Consider the following 21677-nt stretch of genomic DNA (forward strand, 5'->3'; position numbering starts at 1 on the left):
CATAATTATTCTCAGTAGATGAGTTCAATTATTCGTCAGATGTTTTGTTTTTAAATAATTATTAAATCATGTAAAAAATAAAACACATGTTATTTTTCCTAACATGTATTTCTGTCTATAATTCAGAATAATCTGTTCTACTGTTTAGATTATTATATTAAGAAACCATTTTTTAACAAACTGGGGATTGTAAAACTTCATTGTTTAGATTTGTGTATAGTTGGGAGGTGTCCTTTAATTGATGTTTCACAGTATATATATATATATATATACCTCACTTACCACACATGTATGTGTGTGCACACGTGCACTCATGCATAAAAACATACTCGTTCCAAGTCTAAAATATGTATTTATTTTTACTTAATTTTATTATTATTTTTTACAATAAATAAAGTAACAGACAAATATTATTACTATTACACAGAAAAATACAATCATTTTTTATATTTATATACAAAAAAATCATAAGTTTGAGAATTATTACTATTATATTACTTATGATTATGCAACAAAAACTATGACAGAATAAAACGAGATAACTTATTGATCATACTTCAATTCCAGAGTATAAACATTCAACAAATAAAACTTAACATGGTGTTTTTCACTCAAGCAGAACAGACACACATACACGCACACTATTAAATACAAAAGGTAATGTTAGAGTAAATTAAATACCAAATTTTTTTTGTAAAAATGTTAATTTTTGCAGTAAAAAAAAATAAATGTTAAATTTAACGGGAAACTTATCATTTTATATATATTTTTATTGAATGCATATAAAATAATTATCATTTTTTTAATTTATCTGTTTATTATATCTAAAACTACTGGTATTAACATCAGTATATCTAAATTAATACTAAATGATTTTATAGCTACAGTACAAATATAACAACATAAGAGAATTTTTTTAAATTTATATTAATTCTAGAAATGAACCAGAATGCCTATGTACAACATAAATATACAATATAATGATAATGCTTAAAATTTAAACAATAAATAATAAAAACTTTGAAGTCAAAAAAATAATTAAATAAATAGTTTTTGATACCTATTATATAAACATACCTATAAAAAAACAAAACAATTTAAAATGGTTTCACATGTTCTGTTTAAAAAAAAGAAGATATATTAAGGAATAGAATTTAAGTTTATTGTTACGTACAAGTAACCCCTATTTGTTCAGATCTTAAGTCCAAGTTGTATAATTATACTTTTCTGAGAATTTTATATATATATTTTTTAATAATAAAAACATATTGGTGGTACATATTTAAATATCAACTACAGTTGTATCTAAATACATAATTAAAAGAAAGAATTAAATAAAAAAATTTTTTGACTGTTAAATTAATTCATCACGGAAGCTATCAACAAAGAAGCTTGTACGTGGGAATATGAAGATGAAAATTTGTAGCACATGAAAAATGCCATGCACAGACTGGAATTCAAACACGGGACCTCCAATGAAAGGCCAAGATGGTACCACTCCACCATGGAGATCAGCAGAGTGATGTGAATTAATTTATTAAGTAATATATATTTTTTTTCTTTCTTTTGTTATGTAAATGTGTAAATGACCTTTTTAAAAAAAATATCGTGTAATGAAAATTATTGAAATTCAATTTGAATAATCTAAATTATTCAATTTTTTTATTGTTCTTAGCATAATGATAATTTATACTGCACAGCCTTTTAATTCAAAATATTTACAGTTAATTTGAATAAATTTTACTGTAATTAAAAATGATTAAAATTCAACCAAACATCTGGTCGATTAACTCTGTATAAATACTGTATACATTGCTTCTTATTGAAGTTTACTTTTCTAGGATGGTTAATTTATTAAACAGGTAAATACTGCTGACTTATTATGATATAAATTGTCAGGCTGGTGTGAATTATTACCCCTCCTATAAACTTACTGCTTTCTTTCTATTTACTACTTCATTTGACACTATATCATATTAGTTTTATTTTCATTCGTTATCTAAATAAAATTTTTTCTGTGTTAACTGAGTTCATATATTTTAAAATAATAATGAGCATTACTTTTAAATAAAGCAATACTGATAATTTTCAAAAATTACCAAAGGGAGAGATCTTAAAGATGTTGGCCTGATGGAACCATCAGGTCAACAGCCACTCATACATGGTTAATCTGCCACAGGTCAGCCTCGGTCAAATAATTTCTCCCCAGTCTAAAGGATTGGAACGCAGCAAATAATTCCATCTATAAATAAATCAAAATAAATATAACTGCCACTAAATAATTACCCGCCCAATAAAAGGAAGATGCAGCTCAAGGACTTTTATTCTGCTTCTGCGATTAGTAGGGAGATACAAATTCTCCTGCTATCCTTGTGTTTCGTTCTGTTTCGTATGTTAGTTTACTGGATCTGTACCACTTTGAAAATTTGGGTGAGAAGCAAATTGTGGAAAAAAAGAGTAAAAATATTGAAATTGTTCATTACTTGTTAAAATGGTTTAAGGAGCATATTAGAAAAGTTTTTCATATATATATATATATAATATATATAAATTAAAAAAAGTCCATGCTTCTATTTTAATAAAGTTAATTTTATTTAGCCATTATGTTTCCATTAGCTGACTAAGAATACTTTAAACTAATAAAATATCAATAAATTTATTAACTTTTTTTTACAATATTTTGTTCATTGAGGTATTGTAACGTATATATATATATATCTGTGGATAGTTTTTGGATTATATATGTAATCTAGTTATATCTAATCTAGTGATATATATACTAGATTCACAAATTGTTTTATCCATTTATCCAGATAAATAGGGGTTCCTATATAATAATTCCTGATTTGATAAAATAATTGTTCGTTATTATTTGTTTTGTAAGTATTTATATTTATACATGCATAATCTGTGATGTTCAAGGTGGTACATATTAATTCATTTTTGTAAATAAATTTGTTTCTAGACTATCTCTTTTCAAAATTAAAAAAGAAATAGGAATAAATTTATCAACAGATATTTTTAAAAAATGCCTTAATTTTTATTTTACAGAAAGGAAAAATATTATGGCCCCTTTATTCATTTATATAAATAATTGTATTATTAATTAAGCTAGGTTCTGACCTGACCTAACCTAACCTAATATGTTGACGTTAATGTTTTGTTGGCGATATGTTTATTATAGGAACAATATGGCAAGATATGGCCTGTATTAAGAAACTTATTTTTATACAGGGAAAAATTTAGAGTAAAATCACTTCCTGTATTTACTGTAGCACAGAATTTTTTTCATATATTTATTTTCCCCCTAATTAAAATAATACAGTATTTATAAAAATAATAATTACTTACTATGATTAATTATTATTTAAACCTAAATTGTCACAGTGACTCTTTAGCTTCTTTATTAATAAAAGCTCTATTTTTCAGGCTGTCTCGTGAATTCGTCGTATAACTTGATTCCATAGCTTTATCTGGTTGTTGGTATGCTTGTGTAATTTTTCCATTTGCTGATCCGTTTGTGATTGCTGATCCATTTGATAATGCATCATCATCTTTCTTTGATGTACCTGGTTGAAGCTGAAAAAAAAAACATTTATGACTTTCAGTGGATTTAAAAAGGTTTTTTCTATGTCTATCAGCTTTTGCAACGATAACTCTAATTTTGGATAGTTTTTGGATTAAGATCAATAATGTATACTGAATCTAAACCAAATGTTTATCAATAAATAGTGTGATTTTTTATAACTAAATTGGTTGGCTGACCAGTACACCATTGTTTAGGTGTAATTCAAAATTGTACTTCCTAATTTAACTTCGGTTGATTCACTGATGTTAGTCATAGTTGACAACCCCCACTACAATATTGAGAACCTGCACATGAACATTTTCATAAATTTCAATCCATAATAAAAAAATTTATTCACATCAGGCCTGGTGTACAAAGTCCTCTACTAACTGTACAGGCCCACATAGACTTCTTTGGGATGTTTGGTGTATCCTCTATTCAATACTGTCAGTAAACACCATGTGCTGTTGGTCTTAAAGGTACATAAAAATATTATCAGACATTAAACAGTCCTCAAAGTTTGGTTGGGAAATAGAAAGGTTGATAAAAAAAAATAATAAAAATATACAACCAGTTAGAAATGTTTTGATACCATTGAATCAAATAGAGCCTATTGAATATTTTAAATGGACAGCAGTATTTATCTTTTTGTAACTATAAATTGATAAACATGTTAGTTGATTTATGAAGTAGCCTTATGAAAAGAAGGGACCCCCAAAAGAAGGGAGAGAAGCAAAAATCAAGCCTGGATTACAATTTTAACTAAAATATCTCATTATTTGTTTTTATCAGCAAAAATGAGCCAGAAAAAACAATTTGCACATTTTTTCTAATAAAATTTCAGAATAAAATAACAGACTGCTAAATTTTTTTTATAAATATCTGCAATTATTATAATGAATCAGCTATAAGAAAGCAGTGAAATTTCATACATCCATTACAGATATAACTTAAAAGATAAAAGAATGTATATATTTTATATAAATATCAAAAATGTATAATTCCTAGAAGTATTTTAATTTGAAGGCTGAAAATTTCACTTTATATTCAACATCTCATTGTTACTCTTAAAAAATTTTGTTTCTATCTTTGTAGTTGTGCTTTTTCTGAATCCAGACTGTTCTCCATCTATGTCTAGTTCTTCATCTAATTTTCTAGTTGCAGCTATGCAACCAGAATATTTTAGGAGGTAGATGTCTATTAACCATGATTAATAATAATAATTATTTTAGTATAATAATTTTTAAAGTATAAATTGAACTTATTTCAAATATGATTCAAAATAGGTTGAATTTCTAATTTGAAATTTCAATTTTTTGTACCATTTAAATTATATACTTAGGTTTATAAAATCTAAAATGTTTTTGTGATTTAATGCCAGTATGATAATAAGTTTGTAGTTTTTGCATTTTTTTTCTCATACACTGTCTGATATTTTTTTCTGCAAAAACAATGCAAACGAACACAAATAATAATAATAAAAATTATTATTTTATTGAGGGTAAGATCATTTTATTGTTCTAAAAAAAAAAAATGAATTGGAAAGAAATTTTTTTCAGTTTTGATTTTTTTTTAGATCAGATATGAACGAGGTAAGTCTTAGATTCTGAATTTCTTTCAGTAAAACTAAAAAAATTGTCTCTAATCTTCCTGGAATATGACAAACCTGCGAACATGATAATGAAATATGTAAGCCTGAGCATCAAATTGTTGGAATTAAATTGTGTTTTATACCAAAAGTAGATTTTACACTGTATCTGTTCTGTAACTGATTGATGATAGTAATTATATTACTTCATTCTCATAATATTTACATTCATTTTTAAATATTTATCTTTTTGAAAAAGCAAATGTTTAATAATATTCTTTATAGTTTTGTGGGGGTGTTTGGATCCCCCAGAATCTCAGTCAGGCTATATAGAAGTTCAATATTTTGAATGTTTGTGATGACTAAATAATAGTGTAATAATTTAACATTTATTTATTCCTGTTTTCTTTAGGGGTTGCAAATTGAAATCTAAGGTCATTTCTCTAGTTTCCTATAATTTTCATACAATTTTTTACAGACTATTTGATTGCAATTCACTTTGTTTTACTTTTAAAGCACTTTGGTTCATACATAATGAAAATGACAAGTAACTGAATTATTTCTAAAAAAAAAGAAGTTTACAAAGTAATGCATGCAATATGGACTACCACTGTGATAGAAAATATCCTCTGACAGCTTATGAAAATCAATTTTAAAATTAAACATGTATAACTAAGAAATAATTAAAATAAACTTACTTTTTTGTTTCCTTTTTTGTAAGCTTGATTGTAGAAATCAGAGAATAGGAAGTAAAACATAATGGCATGTAAACCTATCCACCAAACAAATGCTTTTGGATAGTCGCATTCGATAAAGAGAAGCTGGAATGCATGAACCATGACAAGAACAAATTGGACCTAAACAAATAAATAAAGGAATTAAAATTGACGATATTAAAAATTTCTACATAGTAATTTATATTTCATAATATCTATGCTATAAATGACAAAAACTAATTTCTTTCTGAAAAATGAAAGTAATTTCATTTAAGTCTTTTTTTAATTTTTTAATAAGCTGAAACAAATAATTAGTGCACTAATCACACTTTTAATCACGCATTAAAAGTCATTCATAATGGTATATTGTACTCTTTTTTCTTCTTGGTAGTGTCTTGACTTTTTTCATCTGGAGGTCCCAGGTTTGAATCCCGGTCAGGCATAGCATTTTCACACACGCTACAAATCATTCATCTCATCCTTTAAAGCAATACCTAATGGTAGTCCCGGAGGTTAAACAAAAAAAAAGTGCCATTGACTGTTAAGGATTTTCAGTAACTTATTCACTAATCCTAATCCAGTAAATAAACACAGATTGAGTCTTTCGTTGATAAACGTCTTTTATATTGCTCATTTATGCTTCTTTTATGTCAAATTCAGGCAACAAAGTACTCTTTTTTAAAGTCTTAATGTGAAAATCTTCTTAAAATTACCAAAAGCAAACCACTGAAGCTGTTTGACTCAATTTAAGTTAAATTTTACTGAAAAATTAATTTTTCTTAAATTTCTATCACAAATTTTATTTGTTTTTTTAAGTCTGCTTATTTCAACAGTTTTCAGTTTTTTTGAGGGGGAGGGATTAGGAAGCATGATTTTACAAACATAAATAGCACTTTGATTATTATTATACCTGTTGTAGAATCATAATAATACAATTAGGTTATTAGGAACTAGGTCGTTTAAACTGATTCAAGGTACAGTAGCCCTTCAAGGCATGGATATTCAATATCATGTTTTAGGGCAACCAAATGGGTGGTTGTGGGAGAAATGACAGTAAATCCAATACCTGTTGTACAGCCTGTGAACAGAAAAACTATCTGTGGCATCATAAAACAGATATGCATCGGCTGCTCAGGACCTGACATCCTCAGTATGAATAATGTTGCAAGGTCAGACATGCATCCACAGAACTGATAATGGAGAATAAGGGATTAAGAATAAAGAAAAGGAGTTGAAGGCAAGAAAAGATGATCATCCAACAACTTAATCGTCATTGCATTAAAAAATTACAAATTGCATTAAAAGATTGTTTTTTTTTTTTGAAAATAATATATATATATATATATATAAATATATATAAACCAATACTAGCTTAGACCATCAATCAACCATCAACTGGTGACATTTTTGGTAATAAGATTCATTCATCTAGTATTATGTTAGAGTGGGGTAATTTAGACTTGTTTTGCTCATGACCTTCTTCCTATATATATATATATATATATATATATATATATATATATTGTAACAAGACTGCTATAATGAAGCTTAGTAACGGATTCCTGCCCAGAAAGTAGTAGAAAATATAATAATGGGAGGAATCCAACAGGGAACTAAAAGGAATCCTTTAACAATTAACAAGGTCTGTTTAACAATTGTTCTTTGTAATACTGTCCGCTGACAAACCTCAACACATGTTGTTCAGTGAGAAGAATTACTAAACCAGGGTAGGAATTTATGGAAAAATGAAAGGACTCTGGCGATCATTCTCACGCTTCAACTTCGGTCTGGTTCTGTAGGTCAAGAGGGTAGGAGTGTAAATACACCAGGAAAGATGAGTTAAGTTTAGTTTTGAAGTAGCAAGTATAAGCATGTATGTTCGATGCGATTACAAGACAGTGTTATCTGTCAATGTGTAGTACTGCACTGTGCAGGGTGTGTTTGATGTGATGTCACAAGCATTCCAGTACATGGACAATACATGAATTCAGGAAGTTGTTTGGTGTTACCAATAGCCAAGTAATGAAAGGGATCAGATATTAAATTCATTCATAAACTATAGGGTAGTTTTAGTTGCAGTGGAAGTACTTTAGTCTAATCTTATTTTCATAGTAATACAATACCAGTTGTTAAAGGTGTAAATATTAGCAGTCATTATAATGTCATTTGTCAATTGAACGGAATTCTGGTTTATATGATTAACTACCTGTAAATCAATCCTGACCTTACTTTAAATTCTATTTTGTATGTAATAATTGTTTATTATTATTAATATTGTTATTGATGTTCATTATTATTGTAGTCACTATTATAATTGTCACGGTTGTCATTGACTTAATTATTGTTATTCACAGTTATTATTATTGATTTGTCTTATTTTACTTATGTTATTAAAGTAATAAATTGTAATTATATAAACATTTTCAATTGTTAACCTCTCAATATCCTGATCGAACCATGAACATGCAACAATATATACTTCATTCATCTCATGTCTACAAAGTAGGCAACTGTTGATATAAATATTACTCTAGTTCTTTCTTTTGGAATTTTAAATGATAATTTTATAGTAGATATTTTTATGAATAATAGCCACTAAGAATTATAGTTGCTTGCACTGAAATTGCAATTGGTGTCATTAAACTTTAATGGCCTATATGTTGCTTCATCACAATTTATTAAATGCAACTTTGATCAGTTGAATTTTATCTTCACATCCTTCAATTTTCAGGATGTCGCTTGATGATATCACCACATAAGCTTGAAACTTGTGCATGGGATATGGAAATGTGGCACATGAAAAATGCCGTGTCTGACCGGCATTCAAACCCAGGACCTCCAGATGAAAGGCAGAGACGCTAACATTCGCTCCATGGAGGCCGTATGATATTTCATGAAATATTTCAGATATAATGGAGCCATCTGAACATTAGGAATGCAGTTTTTATTGTTTTAGTCAGAACTTAACATAAATTTAAATTCACATAAAAAATATTTCTTCTTCTTTCGTTACGGCCACCTAAGGACCATGTAACAATTTAATTTCCTTCTTTGTTGTTTCCTTATCTTCCAGTGCTCTTTTATCTTTTTGCTATATGTTTTTTCCTTTCCTCAGACCACTTTGATCCAGTTCTCTTCTCTTTACCACCTTGGAATCCTATTTTTTGCACTTTCCTAGAAATGCATCTTTTTCTGTTACTTCATCCTCTTTTATATTGTTTATTTCTAGATTTGTTTTGATTTTTTGGATCCAGCTTGTTGTTAACTTTTCCCAAGGATACTTGAAAATTTTTTTCATTAACAATAGTCATTCATTCTACACAAGTACTCAAAGAAAATTATAAATAAAAGTACTTCATTTAATCAAATATACAAGACATTATTACTGTTTAAAAATCTGATATATTTTTGCTCTATGATTTCATTGTGTTATATAATATGGTTAAATGATTTGTATTTATGGTTAATGATTTAAGTATTACAGTGACTCACCATCTGGAGTGCAGTTAAATATCTCTTCCACCATAGGTATTTCTGTACTTCAGGTCCAAGAGCCGCCAACAAGTAATAAGTATACATAACAATGTGAACAAATGTGTTCAACATACCAAAGAATGTGCTGTGGCCACCTATAGAAACATAATAGTTATAAATAATACATTTAAAAAATAGATGAAAAACAAAATTATCAGAATGAAATACTAGCTAGATCTTACAAAAGATAAAAGATCCAAAAAAGATACAAAAAATAAAAAAAAGATACAAAATAAATAAATAAATAAATAAATAATAAAAGATACAAAAAATAAAAGATAAAGGATAAAAGATAAAGATCTGATAATGTAAAGTGGAATAAAATGTCTATAATTTAAAAAAATTAGCATTGAAATATAAAAGAAAAGAAGTATTATTGATAATTTGTACAAGAATCCAATAGGTGTAATAAGAATAGAAAAAAATAAGCTTAAGTACAGAGAGACAAGGTTGCGGCATACAGAGATGAGATAAAATTAAATTTTAAGAAAATTGAACTTGGAAATAAAATAAAATTTGTAAATCTTGGGACAGACCTTTTTTGGAGAAAAATTTACTTTGTTTCAGAATTGTTGATGGTTTTATTTAAAAAATAAATTTAACAACAATTCAATTTCTAAGTACAGTTGTTTCTACATTTTTAGAAATTGATTGAATAATTTTATTTCTGGCAAAATAATTTACAACAAGCTAAATACTATTTTATAAAATTTTAAACTAGTAATTTGAATTTATATCCTAAAGGGATATTTACATTAATATATTTTCGATGCAAGCTTTTTAATGCAGGCTTTGGCATGGGGAGTCAACTGAGAAAAAAATGAGTGTCAAGAAAAAGTCATGCACTTTGATGTAATACAGGTGTGATGCAATATAGCTCACCATATAATATAGAAAAACATGCTTCAACGCGTGTTAATAATCTTAATAATGATTAAACTTCAGTTTTATATTTAATTTTTTCTGTTTTATGTAAATAAATATTTTTTATAATATTTGTATTTCATTGTTAGTTCATATTCTTATTAATAAAAAATTGTATCATTTGGGTATATTCCCAATGAACATTTCCCATAGTCAGCTGTGGGAAAAGGAAATGAAATGTTTAACATTTGATATCACATATTGTTTTTTTAACCATGTGTATTTATTTTTATCCATGTGTATTAGGTAAATTTTTTAATATGTACATATTTTTATAAATCAGTCGACAGATTTAGACAATTAATTGTGATTAATGACTGATTATAATGTTTTGATTCATATACAAATTTTTTTCTTTAAATTTAAACCTCCTTAATCAATATTTTTATGCTTTATTATTAACTCCCTCAAGAAAGTCTTGGTGTATACTAGTCTGCAGTCTCAACTAAATGTGTCATTGAGTATACATTATTCCACTATACCAATAATTATAACATTGTAGTTACAACATAAGGTTACACTTTGGTTTATAATTAAATTTTGCACTCATTAAAATGCAGAATAGATAAAGATGTAATTCAAAAGTAGTAAATCAGATTAAGGCTATCACTAGATGATAGATAACTAAATATTTTGATAAATGCTAAATTTAGATCAAAAAATAATTTAATATCATCAATGATAAGAAGCATTTTTTAATGTGTTCCTAAAATCTCACTTAATGTGTCTTAAAAGAAAATAGAATTTAAAAAAAATTATTTTCTAAAGAAAAAAAAGAAAAACCTACTTATCAAATAGTAAACAATTCATTTTCATTTCTTTAAATTTAAACTTTCAAAATCCCATTCCAAAAAAAAAAATTAATTTAATGTTAAAAACATTAAGATTGAAGGACAGACTATTTTTTCTATTTTAATTGGTTTTGCCCATTTAAAATTGAATTTTATATCAAATCTTTTAGTTTAATTTAAATATGAATAAGTCTGCAAAAAATACTTTTTGTAAGAAAAAAATTTTATTTGTTAGAAATATGAAATACCAGTCACGATAAAAAAACATTATGAGACTACTGTGAATTAAGTAAGGCTGTCTACATTCAAGAAAATATAAATATTATTTTTTACCCCCTCCCTCAATCATTACATATACTGTCATAAAAAATATAAAATCAAATGAGTTTTTTACAGATTGTTTTTAAATTAAATTTTTTAATTTAATATGAATTTGAAGTTTTTTATGACAATATTTTAAAGATCAGAATGCAAGTAAAGTACCAGGATAGAAGATTTTGGAATGTTTGCGTCACTATAATAAATAAAGAGACAAACAGTGAAATAATAACAGTGACATAATAATAGTCACTAAAATAATAGTGACATAATTATTAAGTGCACTTAATGATTCAATATTAAGTGCAGATGATGAAACACAGAAATAAATATATCTTCAAATTTTCTATTTAGACAGACCATATAAAATTTTTCATTTAAAAAATCTCCTACAGTTAATTGAAAGTAATCTACTTTAGTGCTACCAGAGGAATTTCAATTATAAAATAAAAAAAGGAACATTAAAATTAGTGGTGTACATACTTGAAAAATAAGAAATTTTATAACATTTATAAGTTGTGATATATGCTTATTTTGGATTGATATCTGATATTGATATTTATATCTGATATTATACTGATCTGATATCTGATGTGATATTTGATCACACTAGGGAAAATAAACACAAAAATGTATAAATATAAAATTATAAGAAATCAATAGCAATTAATTTAAATTCCATAATCCTCAAGAAAATAACTTAAAAAAAGGGACCAATGAAATCATAAACTAATAAACAAGTAAAATTTAACACAAGAATTGGATTAATGAAATATGAGGTTAAGTCAATTATTATCCGCAGTTTAGTTATATTTTTGTTAATGTTGGTAGTACTGTCGTGTTGCATAGAAGACGTATGCGTGGTTTAATTGTTGTTATGTCTGTGCAAGTTTGATGCTGCTAGGTTAGTTCCATTATTGCTGCCCTGCCATTAACCATGGCTGCTCCGCTTTCTGTTTGCACAAAAGAAGAGCAACATTCAGTGATCTGTTTTTTGTGGTCGGAAGGTGTATCACGGGCCGAAATTCATCAAAGACTTTAAGTACAGTACGAGAACAGTGTGTTGCTACAATGGAGTGTCTACAAATTTATTGAAAAATTCAAAATGGTTGCACAAGTGTTACACACGATGAAGGAGCTGGACGACTTTACTGCCACAAATGAGGAAAACATTGAGTGTGCAAGTGACATGGTTTTCTTAGACAGACAAGTAACTATTGATGAAGTGGCACATCATCTGCAAATTAGTCACACTTCTGCCTACTACGGTTCTGTTGTTCCACACATATAGTTGGGTTTCATAAAGTGTGCAAGATGGATCCCAAAACAACTCACACAGTTGCATAAACAAATGCGCTTGGACATCTGTCAAAAACATTTGGATCACTATGGTAACGAACAGGACATCTTCTTAGACTGAATCATCACTGGTGATGAAACATGGATCCATCATTACGAGCCAGAGAGTAAACGACAGAGTATGGAATGGAAACATCCAAATTTGCCCGGCAAAAAAAAGTGAAGACCCGACCGTTCGCAGGAAAACTGATGCTTACAGTTTTTTGGGACTCACAAGGCTCAGTACTGGAACATTATGAGAAAAGGGGCACGACAATAAACAGTGTGCATTACAGTGAGATGCTTAGTGCCAAGCTGAAGTCTGCAATTCGAAGCAAATGCCGAGGACTGCTGTCGAAAGGTGTTGTGTTGTTGCACAACAATGCCTGTCCACATACTACTGCCCACACTGCTGAAACGCTCCAGAAACTCAACTTTGAACTACTGGCTCATCCTCTGTATAGTCCTGATCTTGCCCCTTCTGAGTACCACTTGTTTGGTTCACTCAAAGAGGCATTAAGGAGCCATCAATTTACCTTGGATGAAACAGTGAAAGAAGCAGTGCATTCCTGGCTCACAGCTGCTCAACTGAAAACCTTTTTTTATGAGGGGATCAGGAAGCTTGTGCAACAATGGACCAAGTGCGTTGAAATGCAAGGGGACTATATTGAAAAATGAAGTACATGTAAGTTTCCTATTTATACTGTAATAAAATGTATAACTACATTGTGGATAAAAATTGACTTACCCTTGTAATACATTAAATTTAGATTTAAAAATATGTAAATATATTCAAACTATGGTACCAAAAACATCCACCACAGATGTAATAGCAGGTGAGTGGTTCATTTTATATCAATGATTGAGATGATTTACATTATATGCTTTAATTACAATATTTTAAATTATGTTTTAATTAAATTTTATATAATGTACATTCTGATTAAGCAGAATTCTTTATAAAGTACTAAACATGGAGGAAAGAAACTGCAGGAATAAGTGGAAAAAAATTAATTTTATAATTAATTAATTATAGATTTAGTTATAGAATGAAATGCTTAAGGGAGAAATTATAAGAAAAACAAAGATTAAAATATATAGAAGAGATAATATATTGAAATTAGAAGACTAGTAGTGGGTGACGGAAAGAGATTGAGAAGTGCACAAAATCGATTAGATTAATGTGACCAAAATATGATCTTACAAATTAATATATTTTCTAATATATAAAAAAGATTACATGACTGCATCTACAGAAAATTCCAAATAAAAATTCTAAGACACCTTGAACTATGTACCAAATTAATAAACATGATTACCCTAAATCAAAGGTAAAATTCAGAGGCGAGCTCTTGGAACCATTTGAGATGAAAACAGGACTGTGTCAAGGCAATGGGTTCTCGCTGCTATTATTCAACTGCGGTGTAGAAATGGTAATTAGGGAATGGCTCAAAAAATGCCCCAAAAAGTAAAAATAGGCCGAAAGATCAAAACAAACTGTCTTGGTTTTGCCAATGACTCGGCACTGCTAGTAAATGAAATCGACGAAGCTAAATCACTGATATTAGAACTTCAAAATATTGCAAATAAAATTGGCCCCAAAATATCATTCGAAAATATAGAACAAAAACACTCGCAAGAAAAAACTTACAACACAAAACATTTTCAACACTAGAAAGGGCCCAAAGATTGGAAGGTATGAAAAAGTACTGGAAGGACTTCAAGGCCCAAACAGTCCCATCAAAGAGATAATGGACTGACTAAAGTGATCCTATGCAGTCATAAAGATAATGATGATAATAGTAAAAACGATTACAAAAATACTCATAATTATTTCTCTTTTTTTTCTTTTCTTAATATATTTACTACAAACTTAACATTTACTGCAACTTAACATTTTTTAGTGCAAAACATTTTGAATTACAATGGTATCTAGCATTAGGGACACTAGCTCTCTCTCTCTTTTCTGTTTAGCCTCCGGAACCATCATAAGGTATTACTTCAGAAGATGAATAAAAATACTTCAGGATACATGTGAATAAAAATGAAGTGTAGTCTTGTACAGTCTCAGTTTGACTATTACTGAGGTGTGTGGTTAATTGAAACCAACCACCAAAAAACACTGGTATCCATGATCTAGTATTCAAATCCGTATGAAAGTCAAAGCCAAAGCCTTTACTAGGATTTGAACCTTAAAACTCTCAACTTCAAAATCAGCTGATTTGCTATGATGAGTCTAACCACTAGACCAATCTGATGGGCAGGGACACTAGCTGCAGTTTGGTTCCAATTACAACTATTATAGGTTATTTTTTTCAATTTTTTTTTTTCTTAAGTTATGCTTTTTTCCAAACAACTATTATGACTACTTTTTCTTGTTTATTAGGCCTCAGTGACATATATTCAGGATGCAAAGTATATTCGATTTAAACTTTTTAAATGTGTCCTATCAGTATACTCCATGTGGTACTTTTATGAATTTCAATATTTCATAATGTTCTGTTAAGATTCTGTTGTTTTTTTAGGTGTATGCAGAGAATCTAAGTTGGTTTTACTTTTATTATAACTTTTTCTATGAGATAATATGAAAATACCGACTAATACAGTGTTTTGGTCAATACATCAAACATTTATCCTATTTGTCCAGTCTAATAATTTAAAGTGAGTAGTTTATACATTCTTAAATGCCTTCTATTGAGTAGAAGCAATATACATAATGTATTGTTTTTTTATAGAAGGAGATTGGTTTACATTATCTATCCCAACCTTCCTTGTGGTTGTAACACACATAAAGAACTGACATATAAGAGGTTGGAATTACTTTCTCCATTTGCCAGACTCTTTGGTAAACAAAATGAATATGTCACTTGTATAGCACAAAATATTCTGCATCTCAGTGGGTTTTTCATAACAATGTACAATGGTAATGAGAAACCACTTCAAGAAAAGGTAATGTAAAAAATTAAGAGATATATTTATACACATTTACACAGAGTTCTAAGGTATAAGGTAAAAGTACAAAGTGTAAAAGATAAAAATTTCTAGATGAAAATCATTAGGTGTAACAAAACTAAATAAAGAATGCAAAATCGATTGTAATTGGAACTAAGGTAAAAAATAAAAGTTAGACAAAGGAGATGCTTGGGTAAAGTAAAGGCAGAAAATATTAATGTTTCATTATAAAATTGTTTTATAAATATTTGTACTACACCATTTTGTTTTGCTATTAGTAATAACAATTTCTGAAAAAAAATTTTCTTAATTATTCTAAAATAATTAATAAAAATTATATTAGTTGTATAATTAATCAATTAATTGGTACCTGGAGTGAATTTAACACCAAACCATGTGCTGATAGGCATAACACCATGGTGAATTACATGAAGTCGTGATACTTGTTCATTTTTCTTTCTCATAACAAAGAATATCTGTAAAAAGAGTAATTTATTAATGTGTAAGAAGGTGATATTTGTGTATGAAAATTATTAAAACTGAAACATTATTAAAAAAAAATGTAATAATGTTATACAATTTTTTTTAAACAACTTTTTTTTGTTGAACAACTTTGAAGCTTATAAATGGTATTATGGTATGAATATCATTATTTTATTTTATTAAAAATAATAAAATATGATATTATTGTCAATTGCACGTTTTTATAATTTCCATACAACATGTAGTTTTAAGTTTTTATCAACTGTTGATGAAGCTTTTTTTCCAAGTACATTAAACTAAATAAAAATTAACTAAAAAGACTACAGGATTTATATGCAAGTACAAAGTTGTATAATTTACCAATTTTACTGGTGTACCTATTGATGTATCAGTGTATCTATACCTAGTCTCTTTTTGGGCATTGCTTCTCAGCAGCTTACTCTTTCCCAATGAAACCCATATACTGGTTAAAAAAATCTGGTGTTTTAAATATATGCAAGAGGTATCACTTCTTCATTATGAATTATAATCTACAGTTGTTTGTCTTGTTTGAATGCTACTTTAATAAATAAAATTAATAATAACCAAAATTAAATTTTCATAAAGATTTATTAAACCAAGTTTATATAAAAATGTATTTGATAAATTTGACATTTTTTAGGTTCTTATTCGTATTCTGTTGATGGAAGAGGACATTCATATGCTTGTAACACTGGCTTACATTATAATTATGTTAAAATGTAAGTAAAATATTTATTACTATTCGGTCAGAGCTTGCTTCACTTGTCTTTCCCATCTAGCCAGGTCCTAGTATGACCCCACTGTGTTCATTATCCTCCTGTTTGTGAGAATAATATTGATAAATAACGATTAAAGACTGTTCAATTTATAAAACCTGTCATGTATTGTAATTTCTTCAGAGCAACAGTTTGGTCAGCACAGGACTTGAAACTTTGAGTGATCTGAAAAATGCAGGTTTCAGAATAGTTGGCTCAGTTTTAAGAATAGCTGGTTACTTGACCTTTGTACAGATAAAAAGGTATTTTACAAGGTTCTTAGCATTACCAGACAAACATCACAAGAAGATGACTGCACTTTGTTTTTCATTTTTTATTTTATGTTCTTTAGTCAAGTAACAGAAGCAGATACGACCAGTCATGTCGCACACACAATCGTGACTTGATGTTATTGGTTGAATTCAGTTATCAAAACAACAAAGAGACCTTTATTGTACAAAATTTAATTTCAAATACTATGTAACTATAGACTGTTCCCAAAGGAGACTGTGGAGCAAGTAACATATAGTCGCCCGTTTGAGAAGTACTGACTCTCCAAGTGGAGATCAGCCATGCCGAATGTTCAATTTCATGTTCTCCTTATTAGTGGTAAATAAACTATCTAACTTTTCTTCTTACTTATGTAAAGCATATAAATTTGTTACTCAAGTTGATGAGTTCAACAGCTGTTTTATGATACATTTTTTCTTTCTAATTGTATTGTTAGTCTAATGCAATCAAAGAATAACAGACTCAGACACACAATAGATTTATATATAATCAGATCAGATTAATAATTAAAACAAAGTATTAAAACATATGCTTTCTGATGGCAGATTCTCTGTAGCAGATTTTCAGACTACTGCGACCTCGACAAATATAAAACAATAATTAAAAAAAGTTGTTATTTACTATTTTTTTTGTTATATAGTTTAGGCACTCATTGGAGTAATTCTAATCAATATTGGGAAGATTATTTCTGGGAATTTATCATCTTTGCCCAATACTCTTTCATTCTTTTAGAATTCTGGAATCTCTGTTCACGTGTGATATAATTTCTTTGTTTTGGAATTTTGATTTTTAATTGTGTTTTCTTGTTTTTAAGATAATTTTTTCTTCCCTGTTCAAAATCTGTTTATTATCATAAAAATTTGTTTATCTATTTATTATGTACTTTATTTTCATTTAATTTTAATATTTTTTGGAAACCTTTTTAAATCATTTAAAATTTTGAAATCATAGTTGTGATAAAAGAATTTGTTATATTATTTATGAAAAATTTGAATATTTAAATTTTATGAAATAACTATTTCTTAAACTTTATCTTCTATTTGTTTAATTCATTCTAGAATTGGTTTTACATAAAAAAAATTGGGCAAGATTTATTCTTTAAATGATTCTTTATTTTAGGAGTATAAAAATCATTTATCATTCTCCTTCCTTCTTCTGCAATTTCCCTAATATTATTCTTTATCACTTCTTCCTTGATAGGTAACATAGAAACTGTGTTAGTTGCTAGTGTTTTTCTCTTTGTATTATTTAATGGCTGGTAAAGTCCAGTTGCTGATAGGGACGCTGTTTCTTTACTGAAATTCAGGGGTAGTGCCTCTGCCTATGGGAATGTCTGGATAATTTTCCTATAAAGGGTACATGTTAAAGTTAAATTAATGGTTGAGATTTCAATCATATAAACTTTTTAAATCTAAAAAAAAATTTGTAATTAGTAATACTCAAAAAATTGAAACTTTTAAATTTATCATATGAATGATAATAATCTTTCAAACAGTCTATAATTTTTTGGTTTAGTTAAAACATTAACTAATAAATAAATACTTTTTCCTTAACAAATAATTAAACGTAGAACACAGTAGCTTTTCAGTCTATTAAGAAATACTATTCTTCATCCAGAATTAAATTTGTAACCTTCTGGATGTAAGACCGGAACATTACCCATTCTGCGATAGGGTTTAAATCAGTTACATCTTGTACCATACGAACAATCCATTACTTACTTTATTCTGTTTTACTTTCACAAAACGTAAATTAATTAAAATTTCTATAAATTTTTTTACGTAGTAAAATATAAAAATGATAGAAATTTGATATTAAATTTATAGTAATATTTACACTAAATTTTTAGTAATTTGATATAGTAACACAAAAATAAATGATATTGTATTATAATTTTTAGTATGATTATGTTTTATGTTTTTTTTTGAAACTAGTTGTTCTTGTAAAAAGGAGGATTACCGACATATATGTTTAACATACATTTATATAAAATACTGGGTTAAAAAATTAATAATAAAACTTACTGTATCAAAAAATTCTGTAAACTTTGAGAAATAATACCACCAACATCCAGCAGCAGTCTGAAAAAAAGAAAAATTGAAATTAATAAATTTAAAATTCAGATAAATAAAATGGAATCTCTTAAATGATTTATCTGTGTTTTGTTTGTTATTTAGTAGTAATAATTGATTTCACTGAAATCATTTCTTTTTATTATTACTGACCAACAAGGTTTATTTTAGATACCTTTGTATCAGTAAATTTGTGTAAAAGTTTTACAATTATTATAACGATTCTGGGGTATATAAAGCTTCTGAGATATTATACAGTTGAGATTGATTACATGCCAGTATTTACATGTATGTCAAAGGTACGGAGAGATAAAAAGAAGAAATATAAGCAGAATGCAGCCTTACAAAAAGGAATTTCTGAAGAATAACTAGAAAAAGGAATAAGTAGTAAAAGGCCTAGTAAATTTCTCAAAAAGGTTAAATGAGAAGGAAATGAAAAGATAAAAAATTTGGTAAAAGATGAACTGTTATAATATAAGTACAGTGATCAAAAATGAGATGGTATGGAAGTATAAAGAAAATAGAGGAAGTATGAAGTAAAAACTGAGGAGGAAAGATATGGGTGTGTGTGTGTATATATATATATATATATATATATACACATATCTACGAACGAAGAATATTCGTTCGGATATTCCGTTCTAACATGTCGAGGTGTGTTCAGCGTATTCTCGATGGGAGTGCCCTATCGACCGAAGTTCCAGTCTCGCTCATCGATGAGATGTTTGGGTACTGGACCGATGTATGTGGTCACTACGACTTCTAAACCTGTTCCTATGAAGCGCCGTTTCCCGATGCGTTCATCTTTGAAGTCTGAGTGGGGCCCTGTCATGTGCGAGGAAGTCGTAGCTGAGCGTGTTCCACTCAGCTCGGCGCCTGGCCCTGACGGTGGCTCGCTTTTTGCAAGCTGTTCCCGTTATTCTTGTGGCGCTTTTCTTTAATATTGTTCTGTTTCTTGGCGGCTTTCCAGTGTCTATGCTGGCTAGTTGCACTGTTTTTTCCCCCAAGAAAGGGAACGCTGATCGGCCACAGGACTTTCGTCCGATTTCGTCTCTTCTGTTGTAGTCCGGCATCTTCATAAGATCCTTGCTCGTCGCTTCCATGTTTCCCGTTTGGGTGATCCGCGTAGTTTCGACAACGGCTGTGCGGAGATTACCTCTATTCTTTTCGTTGGTATCCATAATGCTCGCTCTTCGCTTTCGCCTTTGCACGTCGCGTCTCTCGATGTTGCAAAGGCTTTTGATTCAGTCTAACATGAAGCAATCGATTTTCCCTTGAGGTCTTTGGGTCTTCTCTCCTCTTTAGTTGACAATATCTCAACCGTTTATATACCTCCTTCCACTACCTTTTCGCTTCATGGTAAATTTTCACCGCTTGTCCGCGTTTCGCTTAGTGTCCCTGCCGGACACTAAGCGAAACGCGGAAAGGATCCCGCGAAAAGGATCCTTTTTCGGCACTTCTATCTTCCTGCGTTATTGACCTGGTTCTTAGAAAGCTCTTGGAAGAGGTATTTGTTGAGGTTCTGTACAGTCGGTTATCGGCGATGGCATATGCTGACGATGTGCTGCTGTTCGGCCCCACAGTTTGGGGCTTGCAGTCGTCTTTCGATGTATTTGAGCGTGCTGCAGCGCGGTTCGGTCTTGTATTGAACGTTGGGAAGTGCTCTGCGTTTTCTACCGTTCCACATGGTAAGTACAAGGGACCTTGAAAGTTCTGGTTGAGAAGCAATTTCATCTGTCCTCGGGGACCATACCGCAGCTTGATGCCTTCCAGAAATGGAGGTATCTTGGTGTGGAGTTTGACTCGATTGGGCCAATCAGTTCTCAGAAGCGTCGTGATGCGTCCCTCCAGCGACTCACTCGTGCTCCACTGAAATCGCAGCAGAGGGTGATGGGAGTGCGGTCGTTTCTACTTTCACGCATGTATCATTCTCGTGTGTTAGGAAAGTTCAATGCAGCCGTTTTTAATCAGCTCGATAGGATGGTCACGTCTTTCGTGCGGAAGTGGCTGAGGCTGCCACGTTATGGCCCCATCCCCTGCTTTCATGGTAATGTCCGGTGGGCTTGGGATTCCGTGTCTCGGGCTTGTTATTCCTCAGTTGCTTTATTCCCGCCTCTGCTTTGGAGAGTTCGGATTTTCCGATTTCTCGAGCTATCTTTTCTTCGTCTTGGGTACAGGGTAGGATCTCCTTTGCTCAGCGTTCTCTCAGTAGAGGGAATGCATTTATTTTCTTCAAAGAGGTGTGCTGAGTATTGGTGTGGGTTGTTGGGTAAATCGACGGATAGGTACGAGCTGCGCGAGGCAGGAAAAGTTTCTTCCTTGACCT

General features: G+C 29.5%; 1 protein-coding gene across 2 annotated transcripts in view; it reads right to left on the bottom strand.

Annotated features, from left to right (window-relative positions):
- Positions 1-339: 339 nt before the first annotated feature.
- The window catches only part of LOC142332706 (very long chain fatty acid elongase AAEL008004-like), a 189739-nt gene continuing 168401 nt past the window's right edge, over positions 340-21677 (bottom strand). For both annotated transcript variants that reach the window (XM_075379278.1, XM_075379277.1), the window contains exons 6-10: positions 19304-19360; positions 16100-16205; positions 9365-9501; positions 5855-6013; positions 340-3579 (exon numbers count right to left, since the gene is read on the bottom strand). In XM_075379278.1, the coding sequence (XP_075235393.1) occupies positions 3382-3579; positions 5855-6013; positions 9365-9501; positions 16100-16205; positions 19304-19360 (657 nt within the window). In that variant the 3' untranslated portion in view covers positions 340-3381. The remainder of the gene's footprint in view (positions 3580-5854; positions 6014-9364; positions 9502-16099; positions 16206-19303; positions 19361-21677) is intronic.

This window comes from Lycorma delicatula, chromosome 12 (assembly GCF_047948215.1).
Source record: "Lycorma delicatula isolate Av1 chromosome 12, ASM4794821v1, whole genome shotgun sequence".
Taxonomy (NCBI): Eukaryota; Metazoa; Arthropoda; class Insecta; order Hemiptera; family Fulgoridae; genus Lycorma; species Lycorma delicatula.